This window comes from Mobula birostris, chromosome 26, assembly GCF_030028105.1.
Source record: "Mobula birostris isolate sMobBir1 chromosome 26, sMobBir1.hap1, whole genome shotgun sequence".
In the NCBI taxonomy this organism is placed as follows: domain Eukaryota; kingdom Metazoa; phylum Chordata; class Chondrichthyes; order Myliobatiformes; family Myliobatidae; genus Mobula; species Mobula birostris.
Window position 1 is genome coordinate 18933498 of NC_092395.1, and position 24429 is coordinate 18957926.

At 41.2% G+C, this 24429-nt stretch overlaps 1 protein-coding gene across 1 annotated transcript in view; it reads right to left on the reverse strand.

The window, feature by feature from the left end:
- The window catches only part of LOC140187998 (calcium/calmodulin-dependent protein kinase type IV-like), a 148884-nt gene that overhangs the window by 14394 nt on the left and 110061 nt on the right, over positions 1 to 24429 (reverse strand). The window contains exon 8 of the mRNA XM_072243866.1: positions 1269 to 1344. Coding sequence (XP_072099967.1) covers positions 1269 to 1344 — 76 coding nt within the window. The remainder of the gene's footprint in view (positions 1 to 1268; positions 1345 to 24429) is intronic.

Consider the following 24429-nt stretch of genomic DNA (forward strand, 5'->3'; position numbering starts at 1 on the left):
TACTATTCCGGTTAGTGCGATTGACCAATCATGTAAGGTCTCATAATCCCCAAAGATGGTTCCTAACCACTCATATGAAGCCGAGGTCGCTTTGGTCACCTCAAGAGGAATCCATAGGGTCAGCAGGTTCACTGATTGGCTCTAATTCTCTGCCTGCACAGCAATGCTTCTTCCTGTGTTTCAGAGCCTCATCCTTATTTTTGGAAGTGATTGCTCTACTAATGGTCATTGAGGACTTGTGCCTGAAATTACAGTACTGCTTACTGCCTTTCCCAAGAATCTTGAACAGCACCCCCCCGCAACCCTGATGACTTCTATTTCCCCTAATGCCTCTTTAGGACATGTAACCACTCCCTTTGGGAATTGCTGCTATACAGGATAAATATGGAAAAAATCTTTAAATTACAGTTAGTATATATTAAATAGTTAAATTAAATAAGTAGTGCAAAAACAGAAATTAAAAAAAAGGTGAGGTTGTGTTCATGGGTTCAATGTCCATTTAGAAATCACATGGCAGAGGGGAAGAAGCTGTTCCTGAATCATTGAATGTGTGTCTTCAGGCTTCTGTAGCTCCTCTCTGATAGTAACAATGAGAAAAGTGCATGTCCCACGTGGTGGGGGTCCTTAATGACAGACGTCGCCTTTTTGAGGCACTGCTCTTTGAAGTTGTCTTGGATACTACAGAGGCTAGTACCCATGATGAAGCTGACTAACTTTACAACTATCTGCCAGCTTACTTTGATCTCGTGCAGTAGCCCCACCACCACCCTCCTCCCCCACCATACCAGACAGTGATATAGCCAGTCAGGATACTCTCCGCGGTAAATCTGTAGAAAATTTTGAGTGTTTTAGGTGACATACCAAATCTCCTGAAACTCCTAATGAAATATAGCCACTGTCTTGCTTTCTTTATAGCTGCATCGATATGTTTATAGAATTTAAAACAGTGAATGAACTAATTCCACATTTTTCAAAAAATAGCTTTTAAATAAAGCTGCTTTACTTTCGCAATTGCCGGGACAGATTTTGTCTGCAGGTTTCCACTATTTATGCAGGCATTTTATCAACGTCATATTAATTCAGCTGCCTGTATGACAATGCCAGCAGTTCAAATTAGTGTCAGCATGAACCCAGGCCCTAAGGCTGGTCGTCTTTGAGTTACTTCTGTTTTGGCATCCACAGATTGAACAAAACATATTGCAAATTAATGGCTTCAGCCCAAGTTCTTAGCAACAATGTTATTCTGGTGCATATGTCGCCATACTTACAAGATGTAGGTAATGACTCCGACAGACCACATATCCACCTCAGGCCCATAGGTACAACCACGCAGAATCTCAGGTGCTGGAGTAAAATAGAAAAGGTTTAAAATCAGTAATTTATAACTCTGTTCATATTGTTTCTGATCTCTTCAGGTTTCCTATATTAGAGCTCAATATTCTCTGAAATATTGTTAATTTTGATTTTATTTAACAAAAACATGGGATCACCTAACAGATCAAAGCCTTTCACAGTATGTGAGTGTTGCTGGTGTTTACTGCTGATCACTAATTGTCTTTCAGCTGAGTGGCTTGTTCAGTTATTACAATAGACTCAAACTCATCAGTTTCACCATCATTTTATTCCTGATTATCTAATTATTTGTACACATTTCTCTGCTGGTCTGGTGGGCTTTTAGTTCACGTTTCTAAACTTTGACTCTTAGCTTCCCAATCGGTCATCCATAAATGGAACTGTTAATCCCTTAGGCCTTTCGTCGGTCCGGTTTGACTGGGATGTTGCGCCCCACCTGTCCTTGTGGTATGCAAGCCAAGCCAAGGCAGTACAATGTGGAGAGCAAGCTGTTGCTATGCAGGAGGCTCCCCCTCTCCACGCATCTGATGAATCCAATGGTATGGCAGAGACCGACATGATTTGGCACCCGCGGCATTGCATGAGTTGCCAGTCAGTGTTGAACTCATCTAGGACTGCCTCGGGGTTTAGTCCCAAAACCCTCCCCATGAGTGGGTATAGCTTCAAGGCAGAAGAGGTTTGAGATTAGAGTTTTCCTTCTCCTAGATGAGCTGCCAACCATGGCTGATGAGCCCCATCTGCCTGAAGTATTTGGTTGTTAAGATCCAGTAACCTGCCTTCATCCCTGCTCCTGTCAATAGAACCCTTTCCACCGGGCTTGCTTGCTGAGCCACACGTGAAAGCCAGGAGCTGGACTTGGTTGTCAGAGGCTATTTGAGGCGCATGTCATTGAGAGCACTTAATAGGTAGTGGGAGCTTGTCCCCAACTACCTCCCCCGGCTATGATACCCTTGAGAAACTAACCACTAAGCCTCTAATGTGCAAATCCTGTGATCAGCAGGAATTGCAGGACAATAATTGGAAGTAGAAACAGCGAGCTCAATCCCTACCAGGTCACGTTTAATCCCTGTTTATACCAGCTAAGAATACAAACCAGGTTTAAAACAGACAATATTCCTGGTCAATGTGATTTAGATATTCATTGTCTAAACCTCTGAACCACTAGGAAGAGTCACATGGATTAGATCTGACATTTAATGAAATGAAAGTAACACTCATCCTCACTGACCCATCATAAAGTCACATCATAAAGTAAAGCAGGTCAAATGTGATCAAATCAATACTATATCTTTGTGTATTTAATATTTCAGTAGTACTTGAGTAATATTGCAAATATATTGTTTGATTAAACATTCTTGTACATTTAAAAAACTCATTACGGGTGATAAGTGATTGCATACATCGTGATGCTACCACATGATACCCGTGCACCTCGCTTGAAATAAACATGAACCAAGATTCCCATCATTTCGGACTCCCGTCTTTTTATGGCAATTAGTTTTTATGTTTTGAAATTACAAAACATAACAATGGCAACGGGGTATTTCTAAAACAAACCTGAGATGACTATCTACCTGGTGAGGCGCAGTGAGACGCTCGACTTTAAAAAAAAAATCGTAGTGAGAAATAGTCGTGATAAAAAGAAATGCAGCACGTTTGTATTCTTCAGAGTAGCATGTGTACATCGCAAAAGGAAAGATGATCGAGCTAAAAAAAAGGCAGGAAACAGAAGAATTTATGGGTTTGTAAACAGTGAGTGATAATATCACTGGGTGATAATAGTCATAAAAAAGCAGAAATGGCAGGCTATGTCGGAAAGATATATGCATTCCATTACACAACAGAAAACAGGATTTTGTATATTGAATGAGTTCAGCAATATTTTAAAGCAAATGGAATAGCTGATAAGAAGCGAGTGCCAATTTTGCCGAGTGCATTTGATTTAAAGGCATACAGTCTGCTTCAAAGTTTAACTGTTCGAACCAAACCAGTTGAAATGAGCTTTGCTTCTATTATGAAAGTACTGCAGGAACATTTAGAACTGAAACTATTGGTGACTGCAGAATACTTTAGGTTTCATAAATGGGATCAAAAAGAAGGGGAGTCCAGTTCCATGTACGTGGCGGAAGTGAAGAAGTTTTCTGAGTATTGTCAGTTCAATGATGAGCTTAATGGGTATAATGCACACCAGCTCAGTTGTTTCAGTCATTTTACAAAATGAGTTTGAATGGCATTTCAAAGATACTAAGCTGAAGCCTGCAAATATACAACTAAGAACTTATACTGGAGAAAATATAACTCCTGCGGGAAAGACATTAATAACAATAACCAACAAGCCACATTGGGCTTGTGTGTGGTAAAAACAGGAGCATTGTGAGGCCGTGATTGGCTGAGACAACTACAACCTGATTGGAGAACCATCTACTATTTGTATGCCACATCTGTTCCCATGCTGTACACCGTGAAACGTTGCCCAACGGAGGGCAAAAAGGTGCTGGTGTCAACCTCTGGGACACTGGTTAGAAAGCACATTGGACCAAGGAAGGATCATGCTGCTCAGAAGAAGCATGAAATTGACGAAAGCACTGGTCCAACTACAAAGGTTTTTGTCGGCAACATATTTGAGAAAGCTTCTGATATATTAATCAGGCAGTTACTTGCAAAATGTAGCTTGGTTTTAAGCTGGAAGAGAGTTCAAGGAGCTTCAGGAAAGTGGTAGGCATTCAGCTTTTATGAATATAAAGAATCAGAGTCGGCTGGGGTGATATACTGCGTCCGGTGCTCCCAATGTGGCCTTTTATATATTGGTGAGACCCGACGCAGACTGGGAGACCGCTTTGCTGAACACCTACGCTCTGTCCGCCAGAGAAAGCAGGATCTCCCAGTAGCCACACAATCCCATTCCCATTCTGACATGTCTATCCACGGCCTACTCTACTGTAAAGATGAAGCCACACTCAGGTTGGAGGAACAACACCTTGTATTCCGTCTGGGTAGCCTCCAACCTGATGGCATGAACATCGACTTCTCTAACTTCCGCTAATGCCCCACCTCCCCCTCGTACCCCATCTGTTACTTATTTTTATACACACATTCTTTCTCTCACTCTCCTTATTCTCCCTCTGTCCCTCTGAATATACCCCTTGCCCATCCTCTGGGTCCCCCCTCCCCCTTGTCTTTCTTCCCGGACCTCCTGTCCCATGATCCTCTCGTATCCCTTTTGCCAATCACCTGCCCAGCTCTTGGCTCCATCCCTCCCCCTCCTGTCTTCTCCTATCATTTTGGATCTCCCCCTCCCCCTCCAACTTTCAAATCCCTTACTCACTCTTCCTTCAGTTAGTCCTGACAAAGGGTCTCGGCCTGAAACGTCGACTGCACCTCTTCCTAGAGATGCTGCCTGGCCTGCTGCGTTCACCAGCAACTTTTATGTGTGTTGCTTGAATTTCCAGCATCTGCAGAATTCCTGTTGTTTGCTTACTTTGTGTGTATTAAGATTATTGCATGAATTTCAAGTGAGAGACAAAAAGCTACTTGTAAAATTAGATGCAAAGACCAAAGCCCAACTGGATGAATGGAAGACGGTAAAACCCTAAGAGATAGGAGCAGAATTACGCCATTTGGCCCATTAAGTCTGTTCCACTATTTCATCATGTCTAATCCACTTTTCCTCTCAGCCCCAAACTCCTGCCTTCTCCCTGTATCCGTTCATTCCCTGACCAATCAAAAATCTCTCAACCTCTGCCTTAAATATACATAAAGACTTGGCCTCCGTAGCAGCCTGTGGCAAAGAATTCCACGGATTCCCTACTTTCTGGTTAAAAAAAATCCTCCTAATCTCCCTCCTAAAAGGACACTCCTCCATTCTGACGCTGCTTCCTCTGGTCTAAGACACTCCCACCACAAGAAACACCCTCCCTACATCCACTATATCAAGGCCTTTCACCATTCAATAGGTTTCAATGAGGTCACCCCTCATTCTTCTGAATTCCAGTGAATACAGGCCAGACCTATCAAATGTTATTCATATGACAAGCTGGAATATTTTTCGTGAACCTCCTTTGAACTCTCTCCAGTTTCAGCACATCCTTTCTAAGATAAGGAACCCAAAATTGCGCACAATACTCCAAGTGAAGCCTCATCAGTTCTTTATAAACTCTCAACATTACATTCTTGCTTTTATATTTGTGACGAAAGAGGGTTACAAAAGTACACCTAGACTAAGATGTTAACTGTCCTGTGCTAGCACCAGTGGGATCAGCAGTTGATCTGCCACCTGTCTTCAGGAGAGAGAGAGAGATAAGGAAGACAATGGAGCAGCATTTGGAAATGTTAATGAAGAGACGAGGGAGTTTAACGGAAGGAGACACCGGTCTGAGTATTGTCAAGACCGGCTCCTTTTGAACCCTGAACTGTTTGAAGTGTGATGGACAGGCGATACCCCAGCAGGGGGATAAAAACAGGCAGGTTCGCTAAGACACCATACACACGACTCCACGAGGTAACGAGACCCTGAAAGCGGTGTGCCCCCCCCCCCCACTAGTTGGTGGGAGTTGTTGGAGGTCTGGTCGTGGGACCAGCCAGAGAAGCACAGGGTAGAAAGGTACGGATCGGCGGGAACCTGGTGTGTGTGTCCACCCTTGCCGGGTGCTGGGTTCACCGCGGAAGAACGATCGTATCTGGAACGGAGGGGTCACAGTCGGTGACCTCAGAAGACATTACCAAGGACTCACCCGAAAGCTAACTGCGAGGAATATCGAAGGTCTGTGTGGAATCCGTTTTGAATATTCATTCGCTTTCGCTCTCTCTCCTTTTTCCCCGCCCAACGGCACAACAGTGATTACTGCGAACTGAACTGAACTCAATTGACTGAACTTTGCGTCACTTGAAACTGGTCATTTACCCCTAGACTGCGATAGAGCTTGATTGATCCTCTTATCCTAGTTCTGTGTACATGTGTGTTTTATCGTTACTGAACTGTTGCATTTATTATCCTTGTGATTAAAGTACTGTGTTGCTCATTTCTTTAATAAAACTTTCCTAGTTCCAGTAATCCAGACTCCAACTGAGTGGTCCATTTCTGCTGGTTTGGCAACCCAGTTACGGGGTATGTAACATATTCTAGACCTCATTCCTCTCTGATTCTGGGTCGACGGACATTTGGCGTTTTCTGCATCCTCAGAAAAAAGATTTTTCTTTTTTTTCACATGTTCACCATTCCTATTCAAGAATTGATTATTTCTTTATTGACTCTCGTCTTATTTCTTCAGTGATTAAATGTGATTATGACTCTATAGCCATTTCGGATCATACTCCACTTAAGCTTTCTATTAAAATTCTGGCCAATACACAAAATAATAGACAATGGCGTTTTAATTCGCTGTTGCTTCAGGACTCGGACTTTGTTAACTTCATGAATGAACAGATTGATCTTTTTTTTACAATCAACTATACAGAGGATATTTCTGTGAACATTCTTTGGGATACTTTTAAAGCTTATATTCGTGGTCAGATTATCTCGTATTCTGCTACTTTGAGGAAGAAGCTGAAGCAGGAGGAGTTGGCAATTGTGGATAAGATTAAGGAAGTTGATAAGAAATATGTTACAGCTCCCTCTGAGGAGTTATATAAACAAAGAACTGAACTTCAAATGGAACATAGTTTATTACTTTCGTCCTCAATTGTAAACCAATTAAAGAAAACAAGAAGTGAATTTTATGTACACAGTGACAAAATTGGCAAACTGTTGGCTAACCAATTGAAGTCTAATTATGCTAAATCTCAAATTAATCAGATTTATAATCAAAATGATCGACTGATACTTGATCATGCGGGGATTAATCTTACTTTCTTTGATTTTTATTCTTCTTTATATCAATCAGAGTCTCCTCGAGACTCTAAATATATGAATGATTTTTTAGATAACCTAGACTTCCCTGAGATTTCACAGGCTATGTCTTCTATGCTAGATACTTCCATTACTACTGATGAGATTAAGAATGCTATTTCCTCTATGAACCTGGGGAAAGCTCCTGGCCCTGATGGGTTTACCGTAGAATTTTATAAATGTTTTGCACCTTCATTAATCCCTTGGTTCTGTAGGGTTTTCGAGGCTTCATTAAATCTTGGTAAACTTCCCGAATCTTTCAATAGAGCGTCAATCTCTTTAATATTAAAGAAGGATAAAGATCCTGCTCAATGTGCATCTTATAGACCAATATCTTTATTAAATGTTGACTTTAAAACTTTTTCTAAGTTATTAGCGAACAGATTAGAAAAAGTACTTCCTTTTATTATTTCGGAAGACCAAACGGATTTTATTAAAGGTCGTTACTCCTTTTATAACATTCGCACACTGTTAAATATTGTTTATACCCCCTCACAAAATGTTCCTGAGTGTGTTATCTCTTTAGATGCTGAGAAAGCCTTTGATAGAGTAGAATGGCCTTACTTATTTAAGGTGCTTGAAATGTTTAATTTTAGCTCGAAATTTATATCCTGGATCAAACTGTTATATCATTCTCCTGTGGCCTCGGTCCGTACTAACTCTCTAAGCTCACCTTTTTTCCCTCTTTTTCGAGGTACTCGACAAGGTTGTCCTCTTAGTCCTTTATTATTTGATATTGCATTAGAACCTCTTGCAATTGCCATTCGAGAATCTCCAAATATTACTGGGATAACTCGGGGCTTAAAGTCCCATAAAATATCACTCTATGCTGATGACTTACTTTTATATATTTCTAATCCTCAAAAATCCATCCCTGCTGTTTTAGAGTTATTAGCACAATTTAGTCTCTTTTCAGGTTATAAATTAAATCTTAGTAAGAGTGAACTTTTCCCGATTAATAAACAACTTCCCTTATATCATAACTTTCTGTTTAAGTTGATTAATAATTATTTTTCATATCTTGGGATTAAAATTACTTGTAAATACAAAGATTTACTTAAGATTAACTTTTTACCCTTAATTGACCATATCATTCAACTTTCATTTAAATGGTTTCCTTTATATTTAACTTTGATGGGTCGTATTAATGCAGTTAAGATGTTTTTTCTGCCACAATTTCTATATATATTTCAGGCATTACCGATTTTTGTTCCAAAATCATTTTTTGATAAAGTTGACTCAAAAATATCTTCATTTATTTGGCAAAATAAAAACCCGAGACTGGGTAAAATACATTTACAGAAAGCTAACAGGGATGGAGGTTTAGCATTACCTAACTTTAGATTCTATTATTGGGCAATTAATATTCGACATATGAAATTTTGGTTACTTGACCAGGATATACTATCCATTCCTAAATGGGTAGCAATGGAATTACAATCTGTTCAGGGCTATACACTTGGCTCTATTTTAGGTTCCTCTCTTCCTTTTGATTTGAGACGCCTCAAACAGGTATCTAACCCGAAAGTTAAATATACCTTACGTATTTGGTTCCAATTTAGAAAATTTTTCGATCTTAACCAATTTGGGTTAGCGATTCCTATTTTAGGTAACATATTTTTTCCTCCCTCTTTTACGGATCGTGCTTTTCAAATTTGGAAGACTAAGGGTATTTCACGGTTTTTGGATTTATTTTTAGATGGTTCCCTTATGTCTTTTGAACAATTATCTAATAAATATAATTTATCAAGAATACATCTTTTTAGATATCTACAAGTTAGAAATTTCCTAAGTACTATACTTTTTTCTTTTCCAATGCTTCCTCCTACATACATTTTAGATACTATAATTAACCTTAATCCATGTCAGAAAGGTGCATCGGCTATGATTTATAATATTATTATGAAACTTAGGAAGGATCCATTTGATAAGATTAGGGTAGATTGGGAACAGGAATTGGGGTCTATCATTTCCGTGGATGACTAGGGGCAGATTTTACAATTAGTCATTACTTCCTCTATCTGTGCTAAACATTCCCTAATTCAATTTAAAGTTGTTCATAGAGCACATATGTCCAAAGATAAATTAGCTCGCTTTTATTCTCATATTAATCCTTTTTGTGATAGATGTCCGGGGCAGATAGCCTCTTTAACTCATATGTTTTGGTCTTGTCCTACTCTGGAAACTTTTTGGAGAGACATTTTTAATATTATCTCAAAGGTATTGAATATAGATATCTCTCCTCACCCTATTACTGCTATCTTTGGACTACCTAAAATTTCCAGTAATCTTTCTCCTTCTGCCCTTAGAATGATTGCATTTCTTACTTTAATGGCGAAAAGATGTATCTTACAACATTGGAAAGAGCTTAACGCTCCAACCACCTTTTTTTGGTTTTCTCAGACGATACTATGCTTGAATTTGGAGAAAATTAGAAGCAATCTTTATGATTCCTCACTTAAATTTGAACAGACCTGGAGATCTTTTATTCAATATTTTCATTTAATGTAATTTTTTTTTCTTCTCTTTTTTGCTCCATATTTATATACCCTTCTTGTTTTTTTTACTGTTGTTAATGGAGGTCAGGTTTGAGGACGTGATTTTAAGTTCTTTAACTCTATTTGGTTCCAAGTTAGCCCATTGCTTTGCTTTGCTTTTAGTTTAGTTGCACGGTGGGTTTTTTTGGGGTTTTTTTTCCTTTTCTCTATTTATATATATATAAATTAGTATACTATTATGTTACCTTAGTATGTTATGTTTAAATTACATTGTTTGTATCACTTTTTTTCTGTATTAATATTCCCTGTAATTTTATTATATTCTAACAGTGTATTAGTGCCTATATGGCTTACCTTTTTGTATACTTATTCAATAAAAAAAATTTAAAAAGAACGAACATATTCTAGACCTCTTGAAATGAATGCTAACATCACATTTTCCTTCCTCATCACAGATTCAATCAGCAAATTAATCTTTAGGGAATCTTGCACAAGGATTCCCAAATCCCTTTGCACCTCAGATTTTTGTATTTTCTCTCCACTTAGAAAACAGTCAACTCTTTCATTTCTTGTACCAAAGTACATGACCACACACTTCCGAACACTGTATTCCATCTGCCACTTCTTTGCCCATCTCCTAATTATGTCTAAATCCTTCTGTAGTCTATTCCTTCAAAACTACCTGCTCCTCCACTTATCTTCGTATCGTCTGAAAACTTTGCAACAAAACCATCAATTCCATCATCCAAATCATTGATATATAACGTAAAAAGAATCGGTCCCAACACAGACCCCTGTGGAACACCACTAGTCACTGGCAGCCAACCAGAAAAGGCTCCTTTTGTTCTCTCTCTTTGCCTCCTGCCAGTCGGCTTTATTCATGCTAGAAACTTTCCTGTAGTATCACAGGCTTGTAGCTAAAGCAGCCTCATACATTGCACCTTGTCAAAAGCCTGAAAATCCATGTACACGGTATCAACTGATTCTCCTTTGTCTACACAGCTTGTTATTTCTTCAAAGACAGACAGACATACTTTATTGATCCCGAGGGAAATTGAGTTTCGTTACAGTTGCACCAACCAAGAATAGAGTGTAAATATAGCAATATAAAACCATAAGTAATTAAATAATAATATGTAAATTATGCCAGATGGAAATAAGTCCAGGACCAGCCTACTGGCTCAGGGTGTCTGACCCTCCAAGGAAGGAGTTGTAAAGTTTGATAGCCACAGGCAGGAATGACTTCCTATGATGCTCAGTGTTGCATCTCGGTGCAACAGATTTCTCAGGCAACATTTTCCCTTGAGGAAATCATACTGACTACAGACTATTTTATCATGTGTCTCCAGGTACATCAAAAGCACAACAATTGACTCCAACATCTTCCCAACCACTGAGGTAAGCCTAACTGGCCTCTAATTTCCTTTCTTCTGTGTCCCTCCCTACTTGAAGAGTGGGGTGACATTTGCAATTTTCCAGTCTTCCAGAATCATTCTAGAATCTAGTGATTCTTGAAAGGTCATCACTAATGCCTCCATGATCTCTTCAGCCACCTGTTTCAGAACCCTGGGGTGTACACCATCTCATCTGGGTGACTTATCTACCTTCAGACCTTTGTTTCCCACAACCTTCTCTCTGCAAATGGTAATGTCACACACTTCATGACCCCTGACACCTGGAACTTCCACAGTGAAGACTAATGTAAAATAGTTATTCAGTTTGTCTGCCGTTTCCTTGTCCCCTATTACTACCTCCCCAGCATTGTTTTCCAGTGGTCTGATATCCACTTCACCTCTCATTTCCACTTTATGTATCTGAAGAAATTTTTGGTATCCTCTTTCATACTAATGGCAAGCTTACTTTAATATTCCATCTTTACCTTCTTAATTACTTGCTTAGGTGCCTTTTGTTGGTATTTAAAAATGTCCCAATCCTTTAAGTTCCCTCTAATTTTTGGTCTACAATATGCCTTCTCGTTGGCTTTTATGTTGGCCTTGACTTCCCTTGTTAGCCATGGTTGTGTCATATTGCCTTTTGAATACTTCTTCCTCTTTGTGACGTATATATCCTGTGCCTTCAAAATTGCTTATAGAAATTCCAGCCATTGCTGCTCTGCCGTCATCCCTGCCAGTATTCTTTTCCATTCAATTCTGGCCAACTCCTCTCTCATGCCTCTGTAATTCCTTTTACTACACTGTAATACCATTACATCTGACTTTAGCTCCTCCTTCTCAAATTTCAGGGTGGATTCAATCATATTATGATCACTTACCCCTAAGGGATCTTTGACATTAAGCTCTCTAATCAATTCCAGTTCATTGCATAACACTCAATCCAGAATAGCTGATCCCCTAGTGGGCTCAACCATGAACTGCTCTAAAAAGTCATCTTGTGGGCGTTCTGTAAATTCCCCTCTTGGAATCCCATACCAACTTGATTTTCCCAATCTACCTGTATATTGAAATCCACCATGACTATTGTAACACAAACAACAGGAATTCTGCAGATGCTGGAAATTCAAGCAACGCACATAAAAGTTGCTGGTGAACACAGCAGGCCAAGCAGCATCTCTAGGAAGAGGTGCAGTCGACGTTTCAGGCCGAGACCCTTCGTCAGGACTAACTGAAGGAAGAGTGAGTAAGGGATTTGAAAGTTGGAGGGGGAGGGGGAGATCCAAAATGATAGGAGAAGACAGGAGGGGGAGGGATGGAGCCAAGAGCTGGACAGGTGATAGGCAAAAGGGATACGAGAAGATCATGGGTCAGGAGGTCCGGGAAGAAAGACAAGGAGGTGGGGGAGGGGACCCAGAGGATGGGCAAGGGGTATATTCAGAGGGACAGAGGGAGAAAAAGGAGAGTGAGAGAAAGAATATGTGTATAAAAATAAGTAACAGATGGGGTACGAGGGGGAGGTGGGGCATTAGCAGAAGTTAGAGAAGTTGATGTTCATGCCATCAGGTTGGAGGCTACCCAGACGGAATATAAGGTGTTGTTCCTCCAACCTGAGTGTGGCTTCATCTTTACATTAGAGGAGGCCGTGGATAGACATGTCAGAATGGGAATGGGACGTGGAATTAAAACGTGTGGTCACTGGGAGATCCAAACAGTCCTTCCAGGTGAGGCAACACTTCACCTGCGAGTCGGCTGGGGTGATATACTGCGTTCGGTGCTCCCGATGTGGCCTTTTATATATTGGCGAGACCCGACGCAGACTGGGAGACCGCTTTGCTGAACACCTACGCTCTGTCCGCCAGAGAAAGCAGGATCTCCCAGTGGCCACACATTTTAATTCCACGTCCCATTCCCATTCTGACATGTCTATCCACGGCCTCCTCTACTGTAAAGATGAAGCCACACTCAGGTTGGAGGAACAACACCTTATATTCCATCTGGGTAGCCTCCAACCTGATGGCATGAACATCGACTTCTCTAACTTCCGCTAATGCCCCACCTCCCCCCTGTACCCCATCCGTTATTTATTTTTATACACACATTCTTTCTCTCACTCTCCTTTTTCTCCCTCTGTCCCTCTGAATATACCCCTTGCCCATCCTCTGGGTCCCCCTCCCCACCTCCTTGTCTTTCTTCCCGGACCTCCTGTCCCATGATCCTCTCGTATCCCCTTTTGCCAATCACCTGTCCAGCTCTTGGCTCCATCCCTCTCCCTCCTGTCTCCTCCTATCATTTTGGATCTCCCCCTCCCCCTCCAACTTTCAAATCCCTTACTCACTCTTCCTTCAGTTAGCCCTGACGAAGGGTCTCGGCCTGAAACGTCGACTGTACCTCTTCCTAGAGATGCTGCCTGGCCTGCTGCATTCACCAGCAACTTTTATGTGTGTTGCATGACTATTGTAACATTGCCTTTTTGGCATGCATTTTCTATCTCCCATTGCGACTGTAGACCACATCCTTACTACCGTTTGGGGGTCTGTATATACAGTAACTCCCAGCAGGATCTTTTCACCCTTGCAGTGCCTTAGCTCTGTCCACAACATCAGTGATGCCTACAACATCATATTTGCCAATCTGTAACTGTGCTACAAGTTGATTGACCTTATTCCATATACTGCGCACATTGAAATATAACACCTTTAGTCCTCTATTTGATCTTTTCGATTTTGTCTGCCATTATATTGCAACTCATCTTGTTGACTGTAATTTTGCCCTCATCAGCCTCTCCTTGCCAGGAGTCTCATTACACATTGCCTCTGTTTGTAAACCAACTATCACTCCGGTTCCTATCCCACTGCCAAATTAGTTTAAACTCACCTGAACAAATCTGCCCACAAGGATTTGGACCCCTTTGGGTTCAGGCATAACCTGTCCCTTTTATATAGGTCATACCTTCCCCAGAACAGATCCCAATGATCCATAAATCTGTACCCCTGCCCCATGCCCCAGTTCCTCGGCCGAATCATCCTATTCTTACCCTCCCAGGCACGTGGCACAGGCAACAATCCACAGAATACTACCTTGAAGGTCCTATTTCTCAGTTTTCTACCTAGCTCTCTAAAATCTCTCTTCAGGACCTCCTCACCTTGTCTACCTATGTCATTGGTGCCAATATGCACCAAGCCTTCTGGAAGGCCAAAAAGAAAGGAATCAATGGAGATACAAAAACAGAGGATTCGTCAGATGATGTTGTGGGTGAGGAAACCAAGAGGAGAGAGCAGATCATAAAGGGAGTGATAGAAGGATTAATAAGAGAATACGCCAGCGAACTGAAGATCAAGATGCACAGACTAGTGGAAGAAAAGGGAAGGCGAAGAGAGGTGTCCAGAGCTGTCAGGGTCAACTCCTGCAACCCACACGGAGGAGGGCCCAGAACCTGAGATTGTTTCACAACCACACGTCTCTACCGCCGGGCAGTGCTAGCGCCGATGCTTTTTCTGCTGGTGGGGGAGGGGGGGATCGTTGCTTTGCTGCTGCTTACGCATGGGAGGGGGCTGCTGGAAGGGGCTTTGGGGTTCTAACATTTAATGGTCATTCATTCTTTGGTGCACTCCTCTGTTTTTGTGGATGTTTGCAAAGAAAAAGAATTTCAGGATGTATATTGTATACATTTCTCTGGCATTAAATGTACCTTGAAACCTTTGTCAAGAAAGATGTTATCCCACATGAGTAAGAAAGCTTCCACGGTGACTAAATCTTTAGGCTTGACTGGGACAATTTAATATTTACTATGCAGTGGATGTCTATATGGCGGTTTATTATTTAGTATACTGTGTGTGTGCTTCAGATGCATTCTATATTGAATTGGAGTTTACAGCTAACCAGGGAGGAATGTTGTGTGTTTAATATTGCAGTAGTATTTGAGTAACATTATAAATATATAGTTTGATTTATCATAATTGCTCATTTAAATAATTCATTACATGTGATATGTAAAAAATAAGCGAATTGCGTATGTCATGACGCTACCATGTGGTACGCACACTTTGCTTATAGTAAGCACGAACTAAGACCCTCATCATTTCAGACTCCTGTCTTTTTATTGTAATAATTTTTTTGTTTACAAAACAGAACAAAATCAACAGGCTGGATGTGAGTCCTCCACAGTAGTAACAAAAGCAGAACAGCAGGAGGTGTTAACTTTTTACTATTTAGGGTTGCTACTTTATAAGGTTGGTGGAGAAGTATCTCCACACCACCACCAAAGTTGTGTAAGGCACTCCTTTCCTCCTGTAGCCTGCAGGCCAGCCGTGGGCAAGAGGCACCACCTGCTTAGCCCCCGATGGCTGGGGTCACCCGTCTTGTAAAACTGCTGCCCAGAAGAAGGCAATAGCAAACCACTTCTGCAGAAAGATTTGCCAAGATGATCACGGTCATGGAAATACCATGATTATCCATGCCATATGACAGGACACATAACAAAGGAAAACTTTATTATGTGCACCTACTTGAAAATGCAAATATAGAACATAGACAACTGCAGCACTTTCCAGGCCCTTTGGCCCACAGTGTTGTGCTGACCACGTAACCTACTCTAGAAACTGCCTAGAATTTCCCTAGCGCATAGCCCTCTATTTTCCTAAGCTCCTTGTACCTATCTAAGAGTCTCTTAAAAGACCCTATTGTATCAGCTTCTACCACCTTTGCTGGCAGTGCATTCCACACACTCACCGCTCTCTGTGTGAAAAACTTACCCCTGACATTTCCTCTGTACCTACTTCAAAGCACCTTAAAACTATGCCCCCTCGTGTTAACTATTTCAGCCCTGGAAAAAAGCCTTTGGTTATCCACATGATCAATGCCTCTCATCATCTTGTACAACTCTATCAAGTCATCTCTCATCCTCCGTTGCTCCAAGAAAAGGCCAAGTTCACTCAACCTCTTTTCATAAAGTACGCTCTCTAATCCAGGAAAATATCTGATGGGCCCATCATGTGGCAGCAACTTAATGCATAAAAGCATGCAGACGTGGTCAAGAAGATCATTTGTTGTTGAGATTAAGCATCAGAATAGGGAAGAAATGTGATCTAAGTGACTCTAACCGTAGAACGATTGTTGGTGCCAGACGAGTGGATTGGGTATCAGACACTGCTGATCTGAGATTTTCTGTCTCTAGAGTTAACAAACAAAAACACAAAATATCCAGTGAGCAGCAGTGCTGTTGGTGAAAATGCCTTGTTAATGAGAGAGGTCAGAGGAGAATGGCCAGGATGGTTCAGGCTGACAGGCGGATGATAATAACTCAAATAACGCAAACACGAGAAAATCTGCAGATGCTGGAAATTCAAGCAACGCACACAAAATGCTGGTGGAACACAGCAGGCCAAGCAGCATCAATAGGAAGAAGTACAGTCAATGTTTCGGGCCAAGACCCTTCGTCAGTCACACCAGCATTTTGTGTGTATAACTCAAATAACCATGTGTTACAACAGTGGTGTGCAGAAGATCATCTCTAAACACACAACACATCAGTCCTTGAAATGGATGGGCAACAGCAGCCGAAGACCGTGAGCATACACTCATGAGGCACCAAATAAAGAGGCCACTGTGAATTTTCACCATAATTTCATAATTCATCAATTCTCATTATTAAAAATATCCCTCCTTTTAGTGCCAGTGTATTAATAGGAAATTCAGTATGTTCATTTCTTGCCTAGGAAACATCCTAATTTGGGTGACATACACGCTTATTTCAACTTTAACATTAGAACTGAAGTCACTCAAGCCTTCTCCAACATTTAACAAGATTAATTGTCCACTTTCCTGTCGGATTTCCTTATTGTTCAGAAACTGTCTGACTACAACCATGGAATGAACACTTTCAGTTTAAAGGGAAGACGTGGCTAGCTTCCATTCTAATTCATAGATACTGACATTCTTTCCAGAATTGATGCTAATGCCAACAAGATAACACTGGAAAGGACAACAGGGCAATGGGCTCTGCTTAAAGATCTAAAGAATAGACCATAAGACATAGGAGCAGAATTAGGTCATACAGCCCATCGAGTCTGCTCTTTCACTGCATCATGGCTGATTTATTATTCCTCTCAACCTCATTCTCCTGCCTTCTCCCTTAAGCTTTGACACCCTAATGAGTCAAGAACTTATGAACCTCTGCTTAAAATATATTTAGTGACTTGGACTCCACAGCCACTTGTGACAATGAATTCCACAGATTCCCTACTCTCTGCCTAAAGAAATTGCTCCTCATCTCTGTTCTCAAGGGACGTCCTTGTATTCTGAGGCTGTGCTCTTTGGTCCTAGATGCTCCTACTATAGGGCACATCTCTCCATGTCCACTGTATCTGGGTCCTTCATTAATTGATAGGTTTTAATGAGATTCCTCCTTCATTCTTCTAAACACCAGTGACTACAGGCCAGAGCCATCAAATGCAATCAATGTCAACCCTTTTATTCCTAGGATAATTCTTATGAACCTCCTCTGGACTCTATCCAATGCCGCAAATCCTTTCTTAGATAAGGGGATCAAATCTGCTCACAATACTCCAACTGCTGTTTAACCAATGCCTTATAAAGCCTTTACATTACATTCTTGCCTCTGCATTCTAGTCCTCAGGATTAGTACTGGAGCAGATAGCTGTAAGATGGAATTTCTTGAGGACTCCCACTCTTTAAAGTTATTGTGGTTATCAGTTCACTGCCAGTGTAACATGAAAATGATTACTTGAGATTAGAGTTGAAGATTTTGGAACTGGTCAACCATTTCTGAATCTAGCTTTTGAGCGAGTATACACATCCATTTCCTTGTGACACTGAAGGCCACTTAACTCGTCAAATGCATGCTAGCTAACAGAGAAAACTCATCAGTACTATTTACCCTGTAATATGTTACTTCATTCAGCCTATTAATAAGGATAGTGCTGGTGAATCATGGTGACCTTCTGCGGGCCACATAGAATACCAAATATACCTCTTCTGAATTACTGTCAGTGCAATATGAAGCATATACTTTCTCATTAAGTAACTTAATGTACTACAAATCTCACATTCTTCTGATTGACTCGGTGGACTTAATTCTCAAGTAAGCAGGTATGACACCTGTAAGTGGACATAGGTTCATTGCCATGGCAGGAGGGGGGTGTTCTCCAAGCCAGGCTGAAACACACAGGAATGAGACTCCTTCTGCCCAGTATCTTCTTAGCAAATGGGCAGCTGCTGGAAAAATAAACTGAGGACATGAGGGCATGATTGCTGTATTGAAGAAAAAATGAGAAATAGTGTTCTGTGTTTTATTGAGGTATGGCTTACTCCCAGCACACCAGATACGGTGATCAGACCCGAAGACATCTCGATACACAGGACGGACCAATCTGCTAATTCACAAAAAGAAAAGATTGGAAGTGTGTGTTTCATGCAGAGCTCCAATGCAATAGTTTAGAGGAACTCATGTTCCTCTGATCTTGAACACCTAATGGATCAAATGCCATCGATTCTATTTACCGAGGGAGTTCTCCTCCATGATCCTGACCACAGTTTACATACAGCCAGCGGCTGACTATAGTCAAACATTTGAGATACCGCATGATGCCATCATGAAACAGTCCAGCCCAACACTGCATTTCATATTGTAGCACCAGAGGTCCCAGCACACTGTTATGCTAAGATAAGGAATGCCTACTGTACCATGCCAAGACCAGGTTTTGGGAAACTTGATCACTTGGCTGTCCTCCTCCTACCTGCATACAGACAGAAGATAAAGAGCAAAGCTTTAGGGTCAGGACAGCAAAGAGGTGGGCATGGGATTCAGAGGAACGACTACAGGATTGCTTTGAGTTGGTGGACGTAGGCCATCATCTGAGGATCTGAATGAGTTCATTGCCATGGCATTGTTCATAGTTCTTATGAACATTATAAAAACAGTTACAGACGAGTGTACCCTCACAGAATCATTCAGAGTCATCCCTACCCAGAAATCCTGGATGGACCATGAGATCCACAATCACCTCTTATAAAGTAAAATCAAGTGACATAGGCGACAACAGTTGGCTCGTGGCCAAGTGGTTAAGGCGTTGGACTAGTGATCTGAAGGTCGTGAGTTTGAGCCTCAGCTGAGGGAGCATGTTGTGTCCTTGAGCAAGGCACTTAACCACACATTGCTCCCGCATGTTGGTGCAGACAAGACAAGACAAGACAGTGGTCCTAGGCTCACTTTGACCACCAAAACATAGAGGCACCATCGTGATATCCCACAGACCCCACTGATCCTGTGATTTCAGTCTCAGAGGCTGATGCACAAGCAGCCTTCAGGACAGAACCCATGGAAAGCACCCACCCCAGATGGGTTACAAAAAGTAGTGAATACAGCCCGCCCCACCAATGAGCATGTCTACATGGAGGATTCTCGCAGGAAAGCGCATCCATCATCACGGACCCCACCACCCAGGTCATGTTCTTTTCTTGCTGCTGCCATCAGGAAGAAGGTACTGGAGCCTCAGGACTTGCACCACCAGCTTCAGGAACAGTTATTCCCTCTCAACCACCAGGCTCTTGAACCAAAGGGTTCACTCAACTTCACTTGCCCATCACTAAAATGTTCCACAATCGATGGACTCACTTTCAAGGACTCTTTATCTCATGTCCTCGCTATTTATTGCTTATTTATTTATAAATATCATTTCTTCCTTTTTATATTTGCACAGTTTGTTGTCTTTTGCACACTGGTTGCATGCCCAGTTGGGGCTGTCTTTGATTGATTCTATTACCGTTATTGGATTCAGTGAGTATGCCTGCATGAAAAGGAATCTCGGGGCTGTATATGGTGACATACATGTACTTTGAACTTTGAGCAACCCCTTGATCTTCCACCAACCATCTTAGAATGGGGGTGGATTACAGTGGCAAATGAATCTACCAATCAGCATGTCTTTGGATTGTAGAAGGAAACCAGATCATCTGGGAGAATAAGTTAAGTTAGCCCTTGCTACCTTCTCACTTGGTTCCTAATCTGTGGACTTCACCCAGGATGTCCTGCCCTGTGCAGAATATCAATAAAACTATTGTTCATCCAATAGTAAATAGGTAGAGAGAAGTTTTACTAATATCACGGTGACAATGAAGTATGCCATCCAAATAAGCATAAATTAGGGGAGATGAGGAACCATGGATGCTGTAACTGGATAAATTCAGCATGCCAGGCAACATCTGTGGAGACAGAGGGATGGTTGACATTTTGGGGACGTGATATTGCATTATGAGCAGAAAATAGTTGAGAATTCAATGGAAAATCAACTTAAGACCATAAGATATAGGAGCTGAAGCAGGCCTTTTGGCCCATCGAGTCTGTTCTGCCTCAATGGCCCAAATACTTCAGGCTTTAAACTAATCAACCACGGAAGGTTCAGGTGAAGAAAAATTTTGAAAGTTAAAACAAAAGTATATCATAGTGCAAGGTAGCAAATAGGAAATGATAGCCAGGTTTAGACAAGAAAGGGAAAGCATACAAACACAAGAGCAGCACAGTGGCATGAAGAGTACCACTCCTGTGACCGGGCTTCATTTTCGATCTCTGGTCTGTTCAGAGTTTGCATTTTCTCCCTGCGACCATTTGGGATTCTCCCACATCCCAAAGGCTAGTTGATCACTTTGAACTGACATATTGACGCTATAGTGTAGTTTCATGGTGGAATCTGGGACGGGGTGGGAAACTAATGGAAATATGAGGTAATAATGTGGCTTGGTAGGATAACTAAAACATTGGAATGGATGATAGTTGATCTGGATTCAGTGGACTGCAGGCTCTGTGGATTATTATTCTATAAGAATGCATTTGCAAATAGAGCTCAAGTAGAGAAAATGATTCAAGAAAAACAGCGCTATTTGAAAGCAAGCAGCAATAGTATCAAGATGGATGAATTAAATGTACAAATAGAAATAAATGGGTACAACCTCTTCTCCAAGCACAAACAAGTTGCAAGTTGACACAGGCTAAAAAATAAATCATTCTGTGCATTTGACACTTCAGAAGGATGGAGAGAAAGGAAAGGGAAGTGGGATAGCTCTGTTGAGAAAGAATAGAATTAGTCACAGAGGGAAATGGCTGAGAGGTTTTTATGGTGCAGATAAGAAATCATAAGAGGAAGTAGTCACAGGTGGAGGGAATTCATTCTCCAACAAACAGTGGAGTATAAACTAAAAAAAATAACAGGCACTTGAAAAATAGGTTCTGTAATAATTGTGGGGATTTTAATCTTCACATAGATTAGAGAAACCAAATTGCCAAAGGAAGTTTTGAAAGTGAGTTCATTGATTATGTGAGGGACTTTTTTTTAAAGAATAAAATGTTAGCTTCAGTCTTGGTCAATGAGAAAGATTAATTAATCATAGTGGAGTAAAGAATCATTTGAAGAAAAATGATCATAAGGTAAAGTTTACATTCAGATTGAAAGTAATGAACTTAGGTCTGAACTGATGTTTTTAAATGAAATAAAGACAATTAAATGCTATGTGGGCAAAGTTGGTTAAAATGGATTGGAAAAGATTTAAGAGAGAACTGAGGAGCAACTTTTCCACCCAAAGGGTGGTGAGAACAAAGTTCAGAGTAAATTATATAGCATATGAGCCTACTTCCAGATGAAGATGGTGCTGCTGAACAATGCGACCAAGGGCATTCTCCAGTCAGTCCACAAAACTACTTCTGTCTCTTCTTTTACATCATATTTTTCTTTCAAATGTGGTTGAAATGCTGGAGCCTGTGACCTATGTTTTCGTGGTTTGTTTTCAGGCCAATTGAGCGATCTGGTGCTTTGCTGTCTCCAAGGGTGTTCAGAGAGGTTTTGAGGTCAAGAAGCCTGGAGATGGGGCACAAGCCTATGATCGACTCCCATTTCTCATTGATCTTGATGATCAATGCATCGAGGAAGATCGAAATCATCGAGAGAGCAGAAGGCGAGCGAGTGTTTAGCGCCATCTACCAGCTTCTTGCTCGCTGTTATTGGAGGAAGGTGCCTGCGTGTGATGGTTTCTCCCTCCCTCTCGCTCACTACTCCCAGAAGAAGGTCCCTGTGTTCAAATGGCCTCTCTCTCCCATTAGCTCGATGCTGCTGGAGTCCTGGCTGTTGGGCAAGGTTTAATCGACATGGTTTGCGGATTGGACTCTGCAGTTCACATTATGATGTGCTTCTGTTTCTGGTCACTCCTTTATTTGTTGGTATTTTGGGTGTTTTTGATTGGGGCGGTCAGCAGATAATGAATGGCACAGTGCTAGATTGAAATGAACTCAGCTGATCTGAATATGCCTGGACTCTTTTGATCTTTTGTTTTATATTCTGTGTTTTTTGATCCTTTTTTGCCATTTTTGCTTTTTTTTGCCAATGGGGGTGGGGGTTGATGTCTTTCTTTGAACATGTTCCATGGTTTCCTATTTTGTGGCTGTCTATGGGAAGATGAATCTCAGGGTCGTACACTGCACGCATACTTTGATAATAAATGTACTTTGAACTGAATTTTATAGTATATTAGTATATGATCATATAGGATGAGCTGTCAGAAGAAGTGGTTGGGGCAGGTACAACAGTTTCATTTAAGAAGAGCTTGTTTGATACATGGTCTTAGAAGGATTTGGGCTGAATGCAGGAAATTGGGTATAGCTGCCAGGGCACTGAGTCAGCACGGACACTTTGGGCCAAAGGTCCTGTGCCCATGCTGTATTGATCTATGACCTGTATGACCCTAAAATATATTAAAAAGTAAAATGGAAGATAAGCATTAGTAGACACTTATGACATAATTCTTAACAAAAATATTTTCAACTGAGAAACAAAAGCTTGACAGAAGAATGAGCTAACCATCCATTATAATGCTAAAGAATTGAAAGGAAATATATAGAATCCTATGAAGGTTAATGATTGGCCAGACGATTGGAACATTTCAGACAGCAGTGAAAGATTCCCAAAACAAAAACTGAGGGGGAGAAAATAGATTAGAAAAGAAATGTAACAACAAAGAATATGAGTTTCTACAAGAACATACACAGGAAGAGATTGCTCTGGGATGGTGAATATTCTTAGAGGACACAACTGGGGAATAAATAATGGGAACTAGGAACTTGGTGAATGAACAAATATTTTTCATCCACCATTATAATAAAAGACGTGAAGAGTGATGAGAAAATAGGAAATCCGGGAGCAGAAGGTAGGGAGGAAGCTCCAACATTCACTATCACAAAAGTAAAAGTAATAAATAGACAGACCTGTGGGCTGGCTTCTCAGCTTTGTAAACAAAGTGGATGTGGAGCTTGTGGAGTCGTTGGTTGTGATAATCCAAAATCATCTCGGTACAGTAAAGGTGGCGGGATCTCCACCAAAGTTAGGTGTTCCTTCCCTCTGCATGCCTGCAGGTCACTCTTGGGCAAGGTGTAGCACCTGTTTAGCCCCCCCTCGCACCCCCCCACCCCCCGGATCAGGGTCACGTGAAGCCATGGGAGCAGGTGGTGGATGGTCACATGTGCAGCTGGTTCATATCACAAGTCTTGATTATGTCACCACTGATGCCAGGTAGACACTCTCTGAAGAGTACTGATAATGGCTGGGGTCACCCCTCTTGTAAAGACACTTCCTAGAAGATGGCAATATCAAGCCACTTTGGTCGAAAATGAGACCGTGATCATCTGTGTCATATGACACGGCACATAATGATGACAAATGGCAAATATAATAGCCCTGTTTACAAAAGGAGGGGGGACAGAAAGCACTGAAACATAGGTTAACAGAAGCAAGAGTAAGCTCAAAGTTCAAAGTAAATTTATTATCAAAATACATATGTGTCACCATATACAGCCCCGAGATTCATTTTCTTGCGGGCATACTCATAAGTCCAATAACTATGATGGATTCAACGAAAGACCGCAGCAAATGGGTGCACAGCCAATGTGCAAAAGACAACAAATACAAAGAGAAAGAAGAAATAACAATAATAAAATAAGTAAATAAGCAACAAACATCAAGAACATGAGATGAACAGTCCTTAAAAGTGAGAGTCGTTCTGCTGTCCAGTTCTTCAAGCCTGCTCCACCACTCTACATGGCTACAACTGATTCTCTACGTCAGTGCAATTTTTCTGTCCACTTCCCCTTACTCCATGATGCCTTTGGCATCTAGAAATGCTCCCACATTCTCCTTAAATGCATTTAGTGATAGCCATCTGTGGTAATGTTTTGTTGAGCGCCCGAGACTTTTATTCTTCATTTTTATATTTCTCTTTTGTCTATCCACTAATTCAATATTCA